Source organism: Pocillopora damicornis, chromosome 10 (assembly GCF_964200805.1).
Source record: "Pocillopora damicornis chromosome 10, jaPocDami1.2, whole genome shotgun sequence".
Taxonomy (NCBI): domain Eukaryota; kingdom Metazoa; phylum Cnidaria; class Anthozoa; order Scleractinia; family Pocilloporidae; genus Pocillopora; species Pocillopora damicornis.
Window position 1 is genome coordinate 2,026,792 of NC_142679.1, and position 20,108 is coordinate 2,046,899.

The window sequence follows — 20,108 nt, forward strand, 5'->3', positions numbered from 1 at the left end:
TTTTGAATTGTTTTAAGCCAAACTGCAACAACCCTTTTGCCAAGGGTTTCAGAATTTGGGTAAGGGATGACGGGATTCTGGACTCGGATTACGAAATAGAGATTCACTTCAATCTCATACCTAAGCCTTTCACGGCCAGGCGGTGGTAAAGATCCTACATTTCACTACACGTTCGAATCTGGGTACGAGACTAGATTCGCTTTTGATTTGGGTTAGTTGAAGTTTAACAACTTTTGCTATTTGTTTGTCTCATTATTTATTTCTTGTGTTCAAAAGAATTTCCCCAAAACAGTCACGAGGTTACTCTATCGTCAAATTTAACAGGTCTTTTCTAGTAACAGGGTAATTTAGTATCAACAACTGAGTTGATAACGTGAATTCGCCACCGTAGAGTTTAAGAGCCGACGTTTCGAGCGTTAGCCCTTTGTCAGAGCCCTTCGTCAATCGCTCTGACGAAGAGCTAACGCTCGAAACGTCAGCTCTTAAACTCTTTACGGTGGCCAATTTACGTTATCAACTCAGTCAATAATACTAAATTACCCTGTTATACTCTCCCATCGACGCAACACTACAGTTTCCTTAGAAACTTACCCTCTTTACCTTCGCCTAATAACATGACTTTTTTCAATAAAAAACTGGATTTGCGACGTAGTCTTACCCACAGAAGAAACGAAACGAAATTCTGGTTATGTTAGGCAATTTTCCACGCAACTCTCACGTGCTATGGCGTTTTCTACCAATCAAATTCGCTTTAAACTACCTTGGACTACACCACCCCTTTGGAAGAGGTTTATTGAGAATGAAATTGACTGTTTTGTTCCCGCAGTAAAATTAATTGTGACGAAATAAGTTTGATCTTGTAACTGACTGGGAGATGGTGGTAAGCGTAGCTTTTTGTGCCTGAGGTTTCTTTTCCCAGATAAATCAGGGAGGACTTTTACGGCTACTGCCGCCTATGAAGGCGAAGCCATAATTTTGTTTGAGGACATGCGAAATTTTCGTCGAAATGTTTTGTGGTAAACAATACAAATGCTTGTTGGGAAGACGTGAGATAGGAGTTATTTCACCAAAGAACATACAGAAAGAGGAAGGTAGAGACTGACAACACAGAGTATTTTCATTATTTCGCTGAAATTCTACCCTGGCTGCCGGCTAAAATGACTTAGTTTAAATTACTGCTTTTCTTTTGCTTTGAATTAAGAATAATAAATGGTCAAATCAAAGACTAGAGGAATTCTGAACGAAAGCCTGGTCGAAGACCGAAGAAAATACAGAAATAAGAGAAATGTTAAAATTTTCAACGACCATAGGGGTCCTAAATTTCTAAATTTTTAAAAAACTATGTTAAAACTAATCAAATAAGATCTTAAAAACCTTAAAAATGGAATTAAATACGAGAAAACTACGTCACTATCAAGTCATTTTTTCCCTGTTCTTTCTGAGCTTGTTGACGCCTGCGCACTTGCTCCGTCTTTGCTTTTGTCGCGTGACTGTGCGGTGCCTCTACCCGGTCCACGATGTTTGACTTTCCCGCCAACCTGAGGCGGAGGATGCGCAGTTGGATCGATCTGCTGTATGGTACCGACAGCTTTTGTTCTTCCCTCTCTGAAAATCATTCTGGTTTCCGGTTTGACGAATTCCGGTTGTTTTATGAAGCGAAAACGCACCATCGCCTTATCTCCTGTTCTGAGGTGGTCTTTATCCATGTGAATTATAGTTGCCGTCTGCCGCATGCTCCCACAGTGAACTGACCAAAAAAATCACATAAATATCACATGAGTAAATTTTGTCCAAGGAAGATCCGTCATTGAAGATTGTGTCTGATTATTGTAAATATACATTAGTACATATACAGAGACGCCGACTCGTTCCCAGTCGTCTCTCTATTTTCAAATACGAGCATCGTCTCCTTGCGGCATGTCATAGACACCCGTAGTAAGGGTTGTCTACGATGCAAGCGATGCCTTGTAGAAAAGCGCTCTATCTGTCTTAGATATAGTTAACAGCTTAAAAATAAACAAAAGCTCCATAGCCAACTCGACTGGCGCTTTTGAATGCGCCATTAAGGCTTTGATTGGCAAAGCCGTGAAGAAGAGTAACGAAGCCCTAGTTTATGGGTTAAAAGTGCGCTTCTCGTTTTCAAAGCTCGGCCGCCTTTTTTTCTATCGACCATCCAAAGCTCCATTAGAATCGCTGCAATATTTTATTATTTAACCTTCTCAGCATACTAACCCATTGCCTGGTATTTTGTACTGATGGTTGTCGGGTGGTGAAGAACCAACACCTCGGCTTCGAATTCCCAGCATGCTTGAGGCTTCACTTGTCTATCTACCATAACCATTCCTTTACGTATCTGTGATCTTTTTATCTGAAGGCGAAAAAAAAAACATACTACATTTGGTGACACCGGAAATAATCTCCTCGTAGCCCTGTACTTTACGTAATCTATTACTTAATCTTCCTTCGATGAAGACGAAGAATTAACACGCAGTGAGATGGGACGGTATGGCTCCTAAATCCCCCTCCCCACTCTCCCGCGAGGCGATCAAGACATCGATTTCCGACTTAAATCCGAATTTTGCTCAGTCTACATTTCCACATCCAACATAACTATTATTTCCTTTTATACTTTAATATAGCTACCCCACCGTTCAAATATACGATTTTCGGATATTACCCACCTTTTTCAGAGCAAAGGAAGCCGTTTGTCCCGCACGGAGTTCCTTTACTGGCATTCTCTTGCGATGAATTGTCTTCACTGTGATTGGTTGAAACTGACCCAGAGGATCTGGCCCGAGTAGAAGGGTGTCATTCAGTCGAATGGTACCTCGGAGACACGTGCCTGATACAACTGTACCAACACCCTAAATCATCCAAAACTTTGATTAAAGACAAGTAACTCTCTTTCTAGATACCAATCAGAAGCGTATAGCAAAGAATTCCAGGGGTTTCAAAAAATTTTTCCATAAACGGCAGCCGATGGTGTTGTAGGCGGCTGTGCCAATAAAGAGACCGCAAGGCGTAATTCAAACACGAGAGCCTGCTCACAAGCTCAACAGACGGCGGTGAGAGGACTTATGAGCCGGCGAAACTTATAGTTTCTGGTGCACACAAATTGTTAATATTTCTCATTTATGGTTTAATTCGTTCCGTTAAATTTGCTTTATCTGATATTTAATAAAGACATTTTTATTTACCGGTACTGAGTAAGTGTCGTCGATCTGGAACTCAGATGGTTCATCTTTCCTGAAGTGAGCTCGAATTGAGAGCAAATTCAAAAACATCTTTAACAGGTCCAAGTTCTCACCGGTTACGTTGGAAATCTGAAATATTGGGCAAACCCTGGCAAAAATGAAAGAACCACATCTGAATATCGTGATTACCTGTAAAAGTGATTTGAAGATCAGTGATTTTTGGCCTTTACAAAGGACCCTTCCATCATTTTGTTTTATTCACACAGTCATGATGTAACAATTCAAAAGAAAGATCGAGGCGTACACGTCATCTGAGGTTTGCTCTCACTTCCAACTATTGAAGATTTACTCTTATGAGGGCTTAAAGTCTTGCATGGTCCTAGAATAGCCCAAAAATGTTCTCCGAAAAAAACAAATGAACTAGCTGAGAAAAACAAACGCTAACTGATTAGTTACAGACTAGTCTTGAAATCAGCAGCTTTTCTGGCACTTGCAACAATGTGCTTTCAATTAGTTCTGACCTGAGACATATATTTATTATTTAGTAAGGTAGTCCTGAGGTAAATCCGGGTGTTCTGATTGGTTCTTACTTGGTCGCAATTTTGCTATACGGACAGCATAAGCTGTGTATTTTTGTTTGCGAACGCCGGCAAATTCAAATATACAAGTTTGGTCCGAGTGCTTTATAATAAACTACCAACTAACTTTGCTTGCTCGAGCCGTTTTGATGAATATGGAATGTGGCCCTCATTTTCTTTCATGAACTTAACTTGGGCTCTTACCTTTCAGAAACAAAGTTCGTCGCTGAGACAACCACATCATCACTGTTTTGAACAATGACAGGGATTTTACGGCAGCCAGGTGATTTTAGAATCCTGGATAAGAGTTTCATAGTGTCCTGTAGCACATTGGGCGGACACATGTCAATCTTGGTCACCACCACAAATACTGGGACATTGAGTGCTAGGGCCAACCCAAGATGCTCTGGTAAGTAAAAAAAAAAATAATAAAAAAATTATGTGAAACTTTGTCCAAAAGAGCAATATAAAGACAGATAGTAATAAACTGCAGGTGGCCCTTTATTAGTTACTATCTATCTATATCCCACTAAATCCTATTACCTTTTGTCATGCCTATAATTCCTGCATTTGACCCAATCTAAATGAGAAAAAATAACAAAAACAAGGATCTTTGTGAAACATCATACACCATACTAAAATTACTTTTCAGAAAAAGACTCACCTGAAAACTTACAAGATAGGCCTTGATTGTCAAGTTCTCTAGGGATTTCTTTTAAATTCCCAATTCAAGTAAGAGTGGTAAAAAGACTATTTTCATGTAATTTTTCCTTTCCCAAATTCTTGTTTGCACTTTGTCCAAACAATAAAAATTATTGCTACAGTCAATCCTCAATCAGTAAAGAAAATTTAGGTGGATAAAGCAAAAGCAAATTATTGCACATCAATGTGACATCTCACCATCAGCATAGCGAAGTCTGGCACATGTCCTGTCATTCCAAAAATTGTTGTTTTCAGGTATCTTTCATGCCCTGCCAGATCAATAAAAGTGATGACCTGTAAAAGAACAAAAACGAAACCCTTACCTTTAGATAGTTTTCCAATTATTGCCCCCTTTGTATTGTATTGCCAGAGTGTGCCAGCATTAAAAAAAGTCACAAATATAAAGGTAAAATTTTCAGCTTTCCCCTCTGTCAACAAAAAAAAGGAAGAAGATAGAACCACAACAAACCTTTGAAGACTTCTGGCATATCCTGGACCAATCAAGTCCTCCTCCTGGGACACAAATATATAAATATATCAGACATCCATCCTTATCAACCAACTCAAATTAACAGTGCTTGAAAGCACAGCTAAATTGAGTTAGTTAATAAGGATCTGTTAAGGTGTTTGTAAATCCCTTAAAAAGACTACTAAAAGAGCTTTTTATCTTCTACTGCCTAGACAAGAGGGGGCAATGTGCCTTCTCCTAACATGAATATATAGTATACACAATAATTTCTTTTAAAATAGTTTTCTAACCATGGGTATCTGGCTTGTTCACCACATCTCCTCTGCTATCAAATCCCAGGATATCATTTCCCACACTACTTGTTCTTCCTGATTCCATCTCATGCTTATGTCGGAAAAGCCTCTGTCTTGCCATGCCTCTTCCATTGTCGAGTTCTCCATGAGTCAGTACACCAAGTAGAGTGCTTTTGCCAGCATCTACATTGCCTACCACTGCCACCCTACCAAAATAGATGGATTAAGACAACATTATCAACCAGGATAAAGAAGATTTCTAAGCATGAAGCCATTTTGGAGTATGCTACTTTCCCTAACCTTCTGTTCACAAAAGATCTGAACATTTCTTAGGCCCTGAGCCCTTTGTTGGGTTCCCCCACCCCCTAACAAAGAAAAAGCAAGCTTGAGTCATGCATCTCAGGTCCACATAGAATTTAAACAGAATTGAATAAAGGGTTTCAAAGAAGATTTTTTCTTTTACTTTTCTCAATACAGCATCTACTGGGATTCTACTGGGCTTTCTTGCCACCTTAAGTCTATTTTTTTACACTATTTTTCACTTGAAACTCGTAACCCGAGTTACAGGTACCTAATACAAGAATGGGGGAAAAGGAATAAAGGCATTACCAGGTACTCAAGGTTGTTTACCTCACTTCCATGAAATCATTCTCATCTACTCTATTACGGACAAGATATTCAGCAACAGTACCCTCCTCTGCTGGCTTCTCTCTTAGCAGGACAACATCAGCATTACAGGACTCAGCTAATAGTTTCAAGGAATCCACTGATGCTTTGAGATCCTCTTCACTGAGTCCACTTGCTGCTCCATCTACAATTGAAAATCAATAAGTACATCTAATGACAAGTATCAAATTGAGCATTGTATTGTTTGAAGCTACATCCATCAGGAGAATTTGGCAAACCAGTGATGAGAATACATTCCCTCAGCTAGAGGGTGCTATTACCACATAGCACCAAATTCTCTCAAAATATCCACAACAAAATTTATAACCTTGATCATGAAGGATTTCTACAGTACCATAACTCATTGTACTTTGTAACACTTTGCACTTAAACCAGACTTAAACCAGATTACATTGAGCAGTTTGAAAGAAATTTAGGCAGATGTTCCCATTTCGAAAATCAAGGTCACACTGGGAGCTACATTTCCTGATCTTCATAGAAGTGTGTGGGTTCTTTAACAACACTTGCCCACCAGTACAGAAAAGAAGCAGGAGAAAGGCCTACAATTTATCATTCTTATCAGGGAATACTAGACTGTCTAACCATTTGCAACTGTTGTAGCAAAAGCAGCTCATTCCCCTCAACTTTTTTAAGACCCTCATTGTTGGTCCACTTCAGGGAGTGAACCCTTCATGCCACACACAGCAGTCTGGTGCATTACAACCTGAGCTGACCACTTACTTACCCCCAACACCAACTTCATAGATAGTTTCACCGTGTCCTTCATCTAACCTTTCCTTAAGTTTTTGTAGTAAAATATCAAATTGTTCATCATCTGGACTGATCAAGGCAACCTGGAACATACATGAAAATATCACAAATCAACTTTTCCATTAATCAAAGCAAGTTTTCAGAATCTTCCCTTTCTTTCTGATGTGTGACTGCATAGCTTAATTGGTTGTAAAGGTTGGTATGGCTTATTTCCTTTTACTGTGAACAGAGACCCCAACTTGCCTCACATCTTACATGTGGCTTCATAATTCAGTACACAGTAGCATTGAATTAGTATCTAGAAGGCAAGGTTTTGAGTCCCATCTAAGCCTGAGTTTTTCAGGTTTCTTTTGCTGCAATTACTTAAATTACAGTTTACCTAGGAGGATCAATTGCATACTTTTCATCATCAGCAATTCAAAACGATTCATTCCATATGATTGATTTATCAAATAAATATAACAAAAACAACTGAAAATGAAAAGTTACTATTAAAAAAAATGCTCAGAAATCAAAATATTCATCATAATTCTAGGCAGGCCATCATAAATTTGTTCCTACCCGTGGATCAATTGCATTTTCTGCACCATTTAATGTGTTGCTACCATCACAGTCAAATTCCCCACCACTGTCTGGAGCAAATAGGTTGTTAGCACTCTCTAGAGATCCTTCTTGTCTACCATTCAAAGATGATCCTGAGAATTTCTCCTCCACATTGATTGATTCTGTAAGCGCACTCATTCTTTTTCAGACCTAAAAAATAAACAAATAACAAAAATTTGATGACCAGAAAATGAAATAGAGAGGAATGGGTCTCAACCGCAAATAATAATAACTTTGAAATGAAATAACCTCAAATACATAAATGGAAATAGCATATATGTAAAGACTTCGAATCTGGAGTTAAACTAAGTATCCTTAATCACCCTCGTAACATAAACCCTATCATGATCAATAGAAAATCTACAAGGCAGCACTTAATATCTTATACTCCATATCTATTTTAACATTATCACTGAAGCTTTCAAGATACTTTCCACGTTTCTCTTTAATAAAATTGAATAATGCCCACCGAAATCGTCGATCATCAAGACCACTCCTTGCTGAAAATATCTGGAACTCTAGAATCAACAAGGTAAGCCAGTGTTATCTACAGTATGAGCTTGATTAAATCGTATGCAGTCCCTGCGGGTACTGTGGGAATAACACTCTAAGTTCGGTAGAAAGTGTGCAAAATCGTCTGCTTTAAGCCACTGATTTCACCAAACGCTGGTTTGCTGAGGAAATGTGATGCAACACAAGTTCCTCTGACAATAATAACAACAATATAAATAGTCTAATGGTTTTTCATTGTAAATAAAGCATTTCATCAGCCAGCCGCAGACGCTTGCGTGGTGTTATTGTTCCCAGGCCTCCTCAAAAACATCTACATTGGAAATTTTAAAACAAGAAGTTGAGGGTCAATGATGCTTGGTTTTGTAAAAGAGACAGAAATTGAATAATCGATCCGTAAGAAATTTAATCTCTAGAAAAAGTAGTTCAAAAACAATCTTAAATGGTTGTTTGTGTGCGAAAGATGAGCGAATCAACACGTTACCGTGGACAGCGGGGTATCTTCTGCACAGATAATCCGGTTATGTAAAAAGGCATTAATGTTCTAGTCAATTGTTGCAAGAATGGAGATCTATCATGAGCGACAAAGACAAATGCTTTGCGCAGTTCATACCTTAAACAACCTTTTCCAAGACAAGAATGCCTACAGTAAGGCAGACCTAGATGCCATTAGCTACCGGCTTAGCCCAGACGCTTTCGTCAATCCGCACAAAAATATGCTTGGCTTGGGAAATTATGACGTGAATGTTTTGATGGTGGCCTTGCAGTGGAGGGAATATGAAGCAGTGTGGTTTGACAAGAGATTGTGAGTAGTCTCGGAGAAGTAAAAGCTAATTTAGTAGGAAAAAAGCTGAGGATAATAGACAATTTTTGTTTACTTGACATATACTCGATAGCTGATTTAGAGTACGTTTATAATACACATAAACACAAATTTATCAGAGAAGAGCTGGATTGAATTGCTTTCAAAACTCCTTCAAAATTCTTCAGGATCATTGTGGATATAATGTTGTGTGTATCATCAAGGATGATATTCAGTATGACCTCCAGGATCTTAAGCTTTCTTGTCAGGCATTCAAAGATTCTTAATGCTACTGTGAACAAATGTCCATCCCTTGAAAGGTTATAGTTATCTTATGATAGGTAACTCCATGAAAGTTTAAATGTGGTATTTTCTGTTTGAAGTGCCTAGAACTATTTTATAGCTTAGATTAGAGAGGTACAAATCTCTTGAGAGTAGCACTCTTATGGAGCCACTCAGCAGTATTTGAGTAGATTTAGACTACTGGCCAACAAACCATACCAATTAAAAGTAGTATGATCTCTGAGGTACCAATTTTAACTTAAAATTCAGAGAAAGGAGAAGTAAACTACTGATAATAAGGGGCAAGTTTTTGAAGAAACTGAGGTGCTTATTTAGTCTAGGGGTATAATAAGGTAATTTGGTTTCATTAAATGAGTTGATGATGTAAACTGTTCTCTGTAAGGAGTTTCTAAAGTTGGCATTTCAAGCAGTAGTCCTTTGTCGGAGCAAAAACTGGAAAGCAGGAATGATTTTATTTTACGTACTTTTTCCTTGCAGGAAAATTGAATGTTTAAACCTTCAACACATCTTTGGATTTGTTGTGAATAAACCTTCAAATGTTAACCTAGTTTGGCTGGAAGTACCTATCAAAAGGCCTCATTGGTTTGCAGTTCGTAAAATAAATGACAATTACTACAATTTAGACTCCAAACTTTCATCTCCTCAGTGTATTGGCAATGAAGATAAGCTTTGTGAGTTTTTAAGGGAACTGTTGTCCCTGTCAGCTATGCAGCTTTTTGTCATTGTTGAGAAAAGTGTGGCAGAAAACAGTCTTTGGAAAAGACAGTGAAAGTGAAAGTTATCAATTGTTTAAATCTTAAATGCAATTTAAAAATGTCACTGTGTATATTTTAAACAAATCTAGAGTAGAGTATTAAAAAAAAACTGACCATCATATCTTCTAGCCCCAGTTTTATATCTGTTGTTGATGGTGCTCTATAAATATATGAAGCATTACACTCTGAGTGACCTACAGTTTCTTGGAAACGTGGTCAATGTTTTTACAGCTTGGGTTATTGGTGCAAGTCTCATTGCTAATACAGCTCAGAAACATCTGAATCCATCAAAATGGTGTGTCCACATCTTTTATCCAAAGCCCCTAAAGTTAATTAGACAGTGGCCTCTCTGAGTTTTGTTTGCAAACCCCCTTAGTGCCTGTGATCCTCAAACACTTTCAGAAGATCTCAGAGTGAATACTTGGGAATTGCAATGGAATCTTAAGTTGTCATATCAATGGTTGGTAGCCTTGGATGCCTTTAAATTTTTTACTGCTTTGACAAATTTAAATTAAATCATGAGACAGTATTGTTGGTGATCATGATGCCAGGGTGCTGTCTTTATCTCATTCTCGAAACAATTTTTTGCCCTGAATAGTCTGAATCTGGTAGGGAGTCCCACCGGTGTTAGAAGCATTGGACCCCTAAAACTAAATGCGGTTACGACGAAGGTTAACCTGTTAGGAAACGTTATCGGTGATCTTCCGGACTCTTTGGGCAAACTGCACCAAAATTTGCTTTCATTTCGTATTGAACAAGTCAGTTTGCTTTTTGCTTAATTTTGAGGGTTGAAGACATTTTCACGCGATAAGTTAAAAGCCAGGTCACAAGAGCTTGCAGAGATCTCCAGCTTTGTCTGATGAACCTTTTTTAATTTACGAAGGGGTAAGTTTCTAAAGAAACTGTGGTGCTGCGTCGGTTGGAAAGTATAAGAGGTAATTTAATATTATCAACTGAGTTGCTGACTTAAATTGTCCACCGTAAAGAGTTTCAACGTTGTCGTTTCGGGAGTTAACCCTTCATCACTCGATCTGACGAAGGACTAACGCTCGAAACGTCAGCTTTGAAACTCTTTACGGGGGCCAATTTACGTTATCAACTCAGTTTATAATATTAAGTTACCTTCTTCTAAACTCATAAAGATCACGTAAAATACATAGATGTTGGTATTACGCCGTTGGTTTGAGAGAAAGAGATTAAAAGAACGTAACTGACGACAACCGAGCGCACTGTAGTTGATCGTCGTGGCTGGTCAGTGACAGCTCATTAAAAACAGTGAATGTACCAGTATTATTCTCTGGTGGGTAGCTAGGGAAACAATACAAGGCCGAATAGGCGTACACTTGGCGTTGTTTTCTCAACAGAATAGAATGAAATTGAGGTGAAATACAACGAATAACTTCACTCATATTTTGAAAGGTCTGAAATAAATATCACTGATATGTTTTAGTGCGGGCATAAACCAATTCTAGAGTGACTCCTAAGGGTGGCTTGAGTGGCAATTACGCACGAAAACAGGGAGTCGACTCCAAAACGAAACGAAAAGGATCGTTAAGGCTTACGTAGAGAGTATAATGTTCTCACAATAAACTTGTCCCTAATTTCAGCTCAGAACTGACAGTCGACTTAGCCGAGATTTTTTTATCACAGATGACGCAAGTTAAAGAAACGTAGTGAAAATAAAAATAGAGGAAAGGAACATCATCAGTTCAAGTTCCCACCTGCCCTGGTTATATGAGACATGACTGGGCATGAGCCAGACGAACAGTGTCACTCAAACACGTCACGGGAGAGTTCCAGTGCAAGGCAGAGCGAAGGCAGCAGGAAATATGGCCTGTTCAACGATTAACAGCGACAATTCCCTGTAATTTTCATTGTATTCGTGAGGAGACAGGTTTGTTTTTGTAAATCTTCTTTTTGTTGGCCAACCGTCGAAGAAAGTGATTGTGAATGCAACATTTGGTTATTCTTTCCTAATTTTAATTACGGTGCTTCTTTCGAACCATTGTGTTCGATTCTTCGTTCGATTCTTCTTTCGTTCAGGTTCATGTAATTGATCTGATTTAATGTGTCTGGAAAGGAGGAAATATATGTTTAAAATATATGTTTTTATAAAGATTTCTTCTTCTTCTAAGTAGCATATCTGATATACCTTGGAGGCAAAAACAATTTGAAGTAACCTTTCTAATTGTTATTGCTTGACTTTCCATAACCTGCTTGTTTTGCTTTTGTTTTCGTCGACGGTGTCGTTTGATATTGATTTGTCTGTGGATGCATGTAATCCTAGTTGTCACCGTATTTACCTCTACCGAGTAGCCTTAAAATTTTACTTACGTACTATTAAATGATAATTTAAAAAAATTAGAAAGAAGTGTCAAACTACATATACATCTAAGTTTTCAAAAGTTAAGCTGCCGTTCCACTCAATCTTCATATAAACAACATTCTCATTACTCAGTATTATTCATGCTTTTGCTTTAGTGATGGACTTTGGCACGATATTTTAGCACTTAAGAACACGTAAGAACACCTAACTCCGAAGAAAAAAGGAAGATGGTTTATCATCTTCAAAGCTATTGTAAAATTTCTGTATGATGAGTTGATATTTTTTAACTCTATCATAATGAAACGGTAATCGTGTTCTCATGGCACCTTCTGACAACGACTTGTTACACTCACCCCTTGAACTGATCTCCGTTGAAGTGGATGACAATGGTTTTGTCTTCATGATATTGAATATGTCTAAGTTTGTCACATAAGTAACAAAAAATCAGTGAAAAAAGAAATTGATGTCAGTGCACTGTGCAGACCTCTGGAAGAGAAGCCTACTTTCAGAAGTCTGCCTAGTGCACTAAATCAATTAGTTTTTTTTTTCATTTGCGCTAATTGTTTTTGTTGCATGTGATGAACTTTGCAAAAGGAGGGACTACTCTAGTCTATTCATTCACTCCCATAAAGATCAAGGAAGGTTTGTTACTTTAAGAAAATATTGAATAATCTTTTAACATGGCTAAATTACTATCTCAGGCAGGACTAATGGCCACAGCTGGCAATCCAGCATCATTTTCCTCCACTAAAGAGACCACAAATTATGCGCGACTTTGTCGACTTCTGGTTGATGTGGGATCCTTAGTGATTAGGGACACGTTTGACAAAATACATCCACCTGCCAGTCTTCATACCAACCTGACAACAACACATCATTCCACACTGCAGGCACTTCGCAATCGGAGAGTCTTAAATGCCACTCAGTGGGGAAAGCTATACCCTGTAATACGCTCCTCTGTATCCTCAAGAGACTTTGATATCACACTTTTGACAGTCCTTCTGAGGAACATTTGTGGGTTGAGTCCACCAGCAACAGGCTGGGATGCACTTCCACCTGCAGCAGATGTGAGCACCGAGGCTAACATTGCAAGGGTGAAATATTTTAGAAACACTGTGTATGGCCATGCTGACCAGGCTTCTGTGGATGATGCAACATTTAATGCCTATTGGAAGGACATACGAGATGCTCTTGTGAGTCTTGGAGGAGCTAAATATGAATCTGCAATTGATAATTTAAAAAATGAATGCATGGACCCTGAAATTGCCGATCATTATGAAGAAATGTTAAAACAGTGGAAAAAGGATGAAGACAACATCAAGGATGTGCTGAAAGAAATCAAAAGGGAACTTGCAGAATTAAAGGTATCAACAAGTAAATCTCAACCAAAAGGTATGTTTCTGATATGCTAATTGATAGTCAAGCTTTCCCTGTGGTTTTAAACTTTTGTGGGAGCTAGATTTCCCTTTTCCTTTTTCCTTCCCTCTCTTGTCCTTGCCTTCCCTCCCCTTCCCTTTGTTCTGCTCCCTTCCCTTCTCAGTGCCCCTCCTCTTTGCTCTGTACTCCACCCCTTTCTTTCCCTGATGTCACCTTTCCTCTTCTCCCTTCTCCTCTGTCCTTTCTCCTCTTTACCTGCATTCTCCTTTCCTCCACTTTCCTTCCCTCTATTCTCCTCTGTTATTCTCACCTTTCATTTCCAGTAAGTTCTCACATATCCTCTCCTCCTCTTCTCTCTCCTTTCATTCCCTCTCCTACCCTCCCTACTTCTATCCACCTCTCTCCCAATTCTCATTCCCCCTCATTCAATCTACTCCCCTTTACTCTCCCATCTCCCCTAGTCCCATTCTACTCCTTTCCTCCCCTTTTGCCCTTCTCCCCTTTCTTATCCCTTTTCCTCTCATCCCATATTTTCCCCTTTGCTCTCCTTTCCTCCCAACTCCTCTCATCCCATCTCCCTTTTTTTCCTCTCTTCCATTTCACTATTCTACACTGTACCCACCCCTTGCCTAACTTTTTTCCCCCTCTACTCTCATCTTATTTCCTCCTCTTTGCCCTTTCCCCCCCTCTCCATCATTCCCCATTTCTATCCAACCATTTCTTAACCCTAAAATTCCCAAGATCTGATTGTTAATTCTCCTCTCTAGCTGCTACACATTTCCTTGTAAATAGGTTATGAGAATTTGGTGTTAGATCAAGGTAACAACTTCTACCTGATACATTTGAGTATTCTTAATACCTGTCTGCTTAAAAGTGCATGGATATTGTAGGGAGAAGTTACTCATTAATCACTTCTGGGAGTTAATGGGTTAAGTTTCATTTTCCTCTCTTGTAATCCCTTCTCCTCCCCTTTGCTCCTCCTCAAGCCCATTCCCATTTCAATCCCACCTTCTCCTCTTTGCCTTTTTCTTCTTGCCCTCTTCTTCATTTCCCATTTCTATTCAACTCACTCTTTTCTTCTATTCCCCTCTACTCTCAACCCTTCCCCTCTTATCTCCAACCCACTTTTGACTTTGATTTCCCTTTCTTGTTCTTCCATCTCTTCCCTTTTTCTTTCCTCCCCCCTTCCCTCAGCTTAGCTTACCTTCTTTCTTTTGGTCCCCTCTCCTTTCTTCTCCCTTCCCCTCAACTTCTCCTCTACCTTATACTTTCTTCCCTTCCCCTTCGTTTCCCTCATTTCCCCTATCCTTTCTTCTCTTCTCCTTTGGGAATTACCTAAACTATAGCATAGTTTACATTTCATTTGTTTTACATTTCTGCCTTTTGCTTGCAGAGCCTTTCACTCTCTCTCATCTCTTGGCATTCTCATTCTCATTCTACTTCCCTAGTTTACCTTTCATTCCATATTTTCATTCTGTTTCATTCATTTCCCCCTCCTGTTAGTTCCTTCTTTTCTTCTCTTCTGACTAATCCTCCTGACTTTTGTTCTCTTCTTTTATCTTCCCCTTTCTTTGCCATCCATCCCTTTGTTTTGCTTTTTTTCCCTTCATTTTATTTAATCCTGCTTTCCCAAACCTTCGCTCCTTTGTGCTCAATGGAAGTTTCTCTAAGCTTCATGTATTATCAATGCTCATAGCTGTGTCTTAAGCAGTCATACCCTAATATTATGTTGACAGAAATTATCTCCTTTTTAGAATTTGAAGTGTCACATGACCTCATAGAAACCATCCGCAACCTCTACAAAACTCGTGAAGGTCGGCTCTCACCGTTTCCTTGGTGTGAAGAGTTCAACTTCAACCTAAACGACATATTTACCAAGCTGACCATTGTCACACGCGACAAAGCTGGGAGATCGGTTGCAGAGCAAATAGATAGTACAACGGGAGTCTTCAGACCTCATAAAGATTGTTCCAAGCCCAGGACTGTCCTGATTGAGGGGGAACCAGGGATGGGCAAGACAACCTACTGTCAAAAGATGGCATGTGACTGGGCCAATGATCTGGAAACTGATGTATCTTTTCCCAATTTGAAATTGCTTCTCTTCCTTAGATGCTGTGACGTGTCAGGCAGCATATGGGAAGCTATTGATGATCAGCTTCTTCCTAAAGATGTTGAAGAGGACGCAAAAGAGAACTTCTTCAAGTTCATCCGAGCCAATCAATCCCAGGTGTTGCTTGTACTTGATGGATTGGATGAAGCTCCATCAAATCTTTCGAAGATGTTTACTGACCTTGTTCAAGGTAGAGAGCTTCCAAAATGTCACATCATTCTTACATCCAGGCAGGAGGCTGGGATGAGCGTGAGCAAGTATTGTGACACCTTACTACACATCACAGGATTCTCTACAGAGCATTCTCGAAGCTTCATCACTCGTTACTTCGATGGTCGGGAAGCATTGGGTCAGAGGCTCATAAACGAGACAAGACGCAAGAAAGAACTTTTGGAACTGACAATGCATCCTTTGACGACAGCTCTTCTTTGTCTCTTGTGTGAAGACTATGAAGGCGATCTGCCCTCAAGCAAAACTGAGCTTTATCTTGAAATAACTAGCTGCGTTTTAAGGCGATTTCGGCAAAAGAAAGGATTCTCTGACGTAGAAGGAGACTTGATTGACTTCCACAAATATGACGTAGAGCGACTGGGACGACTATCCTGGAAAGGTTTGACAGAAGATCAGATGTACTTCAAAAGAAATGAACTTGGAGGTTCAGCAAATGAAATACCGGTATTTGAATTCCTGTCAGTCCACACCATTCGCAGCAAAAGACGCCCTTCCTTGGATTATGCATTTATTCACAGGAGTTTTCAAGATTTCTTCGCAGGTTATTTCTTGGCGAGCCAGATTTTAAGTGGTGAATTAAGCCCTGAAATGCTATTTCCAGAAGATGGGTCATACTTTAAGTATGAGCTCGCCCATTTCTTTGCATTCGGAATTATCAGCCTCAAGAGTGAAGAGAAAGCTACATGTTTCATGAACACCATAGTCACAAACATTAATCAAAGCCCGGACTTTCATGCAAATTACTTATTGTATTTTGCCTTAAAATGCATAAGGGACTGTTCAGTAGCAAGTTCTACTCTGTCAAGTAAGTTGTTGCACTTGTTAGGAACAAAACTGCAGCGCCACACATTGGTTATTTTCGACAACAGATGTGACATCCTATTGCTTGCTGAGGCCCTTAGAGTAAATACCATTCTGAAGGAATTCAGTATGCCGTTGCCATTGTATTTTCCTGGAGACATATGTGCGGTTTCCCTGGCTAAAACCCTTCAAGTCAACCAAACCCTAGTACAAATCAACTTAACAAACAAACTTACCAGCGCAGTTGGGGTCCAGCAATTGGTAGACGCGCTTATGGTAAACTCCACCCTCCGTGATCTAATCCTTGCTGGCAATATGTTGAAAGATGATAGCGCCGGGATTTTGGCGGAGTACTTAAAGGCCAATAAAGCCCTGGTTTGTTTAAACCTGATGGCAAATGGAATTACTGACCGTGGTGCCATATGTCTGGCAGAGAGTCTACGCCACAATACCACATTGGAGATTCTGGTCCTGGCAGGAAACTTAAGTTTTGGTAACCGTGGGGTTTTGTCTCTTTGTGAAACTCTCAAAATAAACAATACGCTCGGTACGGTAGATCTGTCAGGGACAAGCATAGATGATGTTGGTATTATGTCGCTCCTTAAAGCCGTTAGGGATCGAACCACCCTAACCAATCTGAACTTATCTGAAATGAAGATGATAACCAAGAAGAGCATCCGTTCTATCGCTGAATTTCTGAGAGTGGATTCATCCCTGATATCACTTGGTTTTGAGGGAAACAAAGTTAGTGTGGGTGGTGCCCGATTAATCGCTGAAAGCCTCAAGGTGAACAAAACTTTGAAACTTTTATTTCTCTCAAGAAACAATATCAGAGCGCCAGGGGCCCATTTTCTATCTGAAGCTCTTAAAGTCAACGAAACACTGGTGTTTTTGAATTTGCCTCAGAACGAGCTCAGAGCTCGAGGTGCTCAGCTTCTTTCAGATGGTCTTGGAGTGAACTCTGCTCTGGCGCGTCTTGATCTATCGATGAATGGTATTGGTCCTGTAGGTACTCAGTCAATCGCCGAGGCCCTTAAAATGAATAAGGGACTGGCTACTCTTAACTTGTCAAGCAATGGTATTGAAGATTCTGGAGCTAAATCACTCTGCCAGGCCCTTAAAGAAAATAAAACCCTGATTAACCTGTCCATCGCAGCAAACGGTATTCAATCCTCTGGTGCAAGGGCGTTCGCTGAGGCTCGAGAAACAAATAGCACATTGCTTCATTTAGACATAGGAGAAAACAATATTGGTCAATCTGGAATTCAAGCACTATCCGAAGCTGGTTTCCAGGGATTCCTTCCACCGCGAATTGATTGCCATATTAAACTGATTCAGAAGCAGTGAACATTGCCAGTTAAATTTCCCCTAAATAAACGTTGTTTTGTTGACAAAGAACAGTCGAACGATACGTCAGGCGAGAAATGAGTAGACCTTGAATTACGCATGCTGAGCACATTTTTAAGTCTATGAATTTTAAGGTACATGAAGTGCAGGGATGGAAGTTACCACTGTAAGCTTAAGTTCTTCATGCAAACTATTCGGATGTCTGTTTTCTGTTTGTAGGCGTACCGAATTCGTGTTAGTAAACTTTAAGCCTTAAAGTATTAAGGATAATACGCTTAAATCTGAAACATGTATGTATTTCCTCGCTGTTAGTTCGGTGGAACATTAACTTGCGCACCAGGAGAGAGATTCTGCCCCAGGTGTCGATTATTACTAGAGATTTACCTATACCGAGTACGGTACTAACTTTTTTCCTCAACATTGATAGGGATGTTGTTACGTCATTTTTAGTGGTCACTCTAATTGTATGGTCGGTTACAAAGTTACTAAGGATATTTAAATCGAAACTGATCGTAATTCCCTTTACTTTCATGGCACTCACACACAACTTGTAAAGTTACTTTGGTAACACCGCAGTGACTGTATGATCCGCTGCGTACGATTGCGCATTTGGCCTTTGGTGGCCAGAATAACGTAGGTTCAGGAGGAAACAAATCATAGGGAGGTCACATGCAGTGTCGAAAGAATCGATACCTCGATCAAACTCTCCGAGACAAGGTAGCCGGAAAACCTTGAAAACTCAATACCTGACTATAAAAAAAATACAAGAAAGAGCTTGAGGCTACGCTCACACGGTACCGGACGAATTTTCGACCAGCCGAAAGATTCGACCAGACATTCTGTATACACGAAACCGTGTGAAAGTTTCGTTCTGTTCAGATGGAACTGATAACAGGATAAATTTTGCGGCATTCTTGAGTGTTTTACTCTATCCTGATGCGTAGAACGCTTCTTAACCCGTATAAAATTGTAAACATGTTCTTTAGCCTAGTTACCACGCATCCATGCAGCCACGCCTTCGCCGTACAAAAATTTTGACGTTTAAGGTGTTTACACTGTGGCGCTCAAATTATTGACTGCATCGCCCAAAAATTCATCCTCGATTTTGGTCTTCAAAGTTTTGAACGCTTGGGCGTCCAAATTTTCGTACGTTTGGCGTAGTTCCATTTGAACGAAACGCCCAAACACACGAATTTTCCACCGGTCGAAAATTTGTCTGGTACTGTGTGAACGTAGCTTAAGTCTCAATCCCAATACCGCCCCGAAACATCTGAATCCATAAAATGTCATGTGTCTACATCTCTTTTCCAAAGCCCCTCAACCTGATTGGGCAGTGGCCTCCCTGAGTTTTGCTTAGGAACCCTTCTTAGAGTTTGTAATCCGATTTTGGGCATTAGTGTCCTATTTTGGACACTGGTGACTAAATTAGGACGTTAGTTCCTGATTTTAGACGCGCGTCTTATCGTAGACAGTACTGTTTGATGTTAAACATCAGTGTCCTTTTTTTGACACTAGCGTCTGATTTCGGCCACTAGAGTCCTATTTGGACACTTTTGTCTTATTTAGACACTTGGACACTTGTGTCCGATTCTGGACACTAGTTTCCAGTTTTGGACACAAGTATCTGATGTTGAAATTTATTATCTGCATGTTGACACCACTGTCCAATTTTGGAAATGATTTTCCTTTTTTAATTGAACATCATGTTATGTCGTAACACTGATGGCTCCGAGAGATAATTCCACTCTCCAAGACCGTGGTTCATTTTGTGCTTGTGCATATTTAGGGAAGTATATAATTGGAGTTAGAATCAATCCTACGAATAGTTAAGTTTACGAATGAATATGACTGAGACGATGCCTGAGTTGAACTGACTCGACTTTTTCTCGCTGACAACAATGTGCTAAATATTGCCCTTTTGTGACAACTCTCTGTTGAGTGCTCTAGTCATGCCTCAACATGTACCGCCAACCGGGTGCCGTAAGTAATATTGCACGGAATTTGCTATCGCTCTCACTTTCATTTTACTCAGTCCGCTCCTAGTATCGCAGAGTAACCTGTCAGGTGATAGACTGAACAAATAAAAAACATCATCGTCCCACATTGAAATTGTGAGCAATGATGTTTATAAAAGGATGAGATAGTGTTGAAAACACGCCATCATTTGTCTGAAAGACCATCTACGTAAACGTCAGTTCATTACGATGCTTATCAAAAAAAAAAATGATTTCCGCTTGGAGAACTCATTTGGTTTACCTCCTACAGCGTAA

At 39.7% G+C, this 20,108-nt stretch overlaps 3 protein-coding genes across 3 annotated transcripts; 2 read left to right on the top strand and 1 right to left on the bottom strand.

Moving 5' to 3' along the window:
• Window positions 1–239: 239 nt before the first annotated feature.
• LOC113670617 (GTP-binding protein 1) lies at window positions 240–8,277 on the bottom strand. Its single transcript, XM_089184731.1, has 13 exons — window positions 7,746–8,277; window positions 7,235–7,426; window positions 6,648–6,756; window positions 5,867–6,047; window positions 5,234–5,442; window positions 4,944–4,987; window positions 4,673–4,768; window positions 4,316–4,352; window positions 3,977–4,178; window positions 3,198–3,342; window positions 2,682–2,864; window positions 2,233–2,368; window positions 240–1,747 (listed from the first exon to the last, which is right to left on the bottom strand). Exons 2-13 carry the CDS (start codon window positions 7,412–7,414, stop codon window positions 1,419–1,421), a joined length of 1,851 nt encoding a protein of 616 aa, XP_089040857.1. The 5' UTR covers window positions 7,415–7,426; window positions 7,746–8,277; the 3' UTR covers window positions 240–1,418.
• LOC113670473 (josephin-1) lies at window positions 8,236–9,939 on the top strand. Its single transcript, XM_027186619.2, has 2 exons — window positions 8,236–8,591; window positions 9,369–9,939. Exons 1-2 carry the CDS (start codon window positions 8,350–8,352, stop codon window positions 9,658–9,660), a joined length of 534 nt encoding a protein of 177 aa, XP_027042420.2. The 5' UTR covers window positions 8,236–8,349; the 3' UTR covers window positions 9,661–9,939.
• Window positions 9,940–11,401: 1,462 nt separating this feature from the next.
• LOC113670832 (uncharacterized) lies at window positions 11,402–18,583 on the top strand. Its single transcript, XM_089184729.1, has 3 exons — window positions 11,402–11,540; window positions 12,674–13,364; window positions 15,104–18,583. Exons 2-3 carry the CDS (start codon window positions 12,683–12,685, stop codon window positions 17,836–17,838), a joined length of 3,417 nt encoding a protein of 1,138 aa, XP_089040855.1. The 5' UTR covers window positions 11,402–11,540; window positions 12,674–12,682; the 3' UTR covers window positions 17,839–18,583.
• Window positions 18,584–20,108: the final 1,525 nt, after the last annotated feature.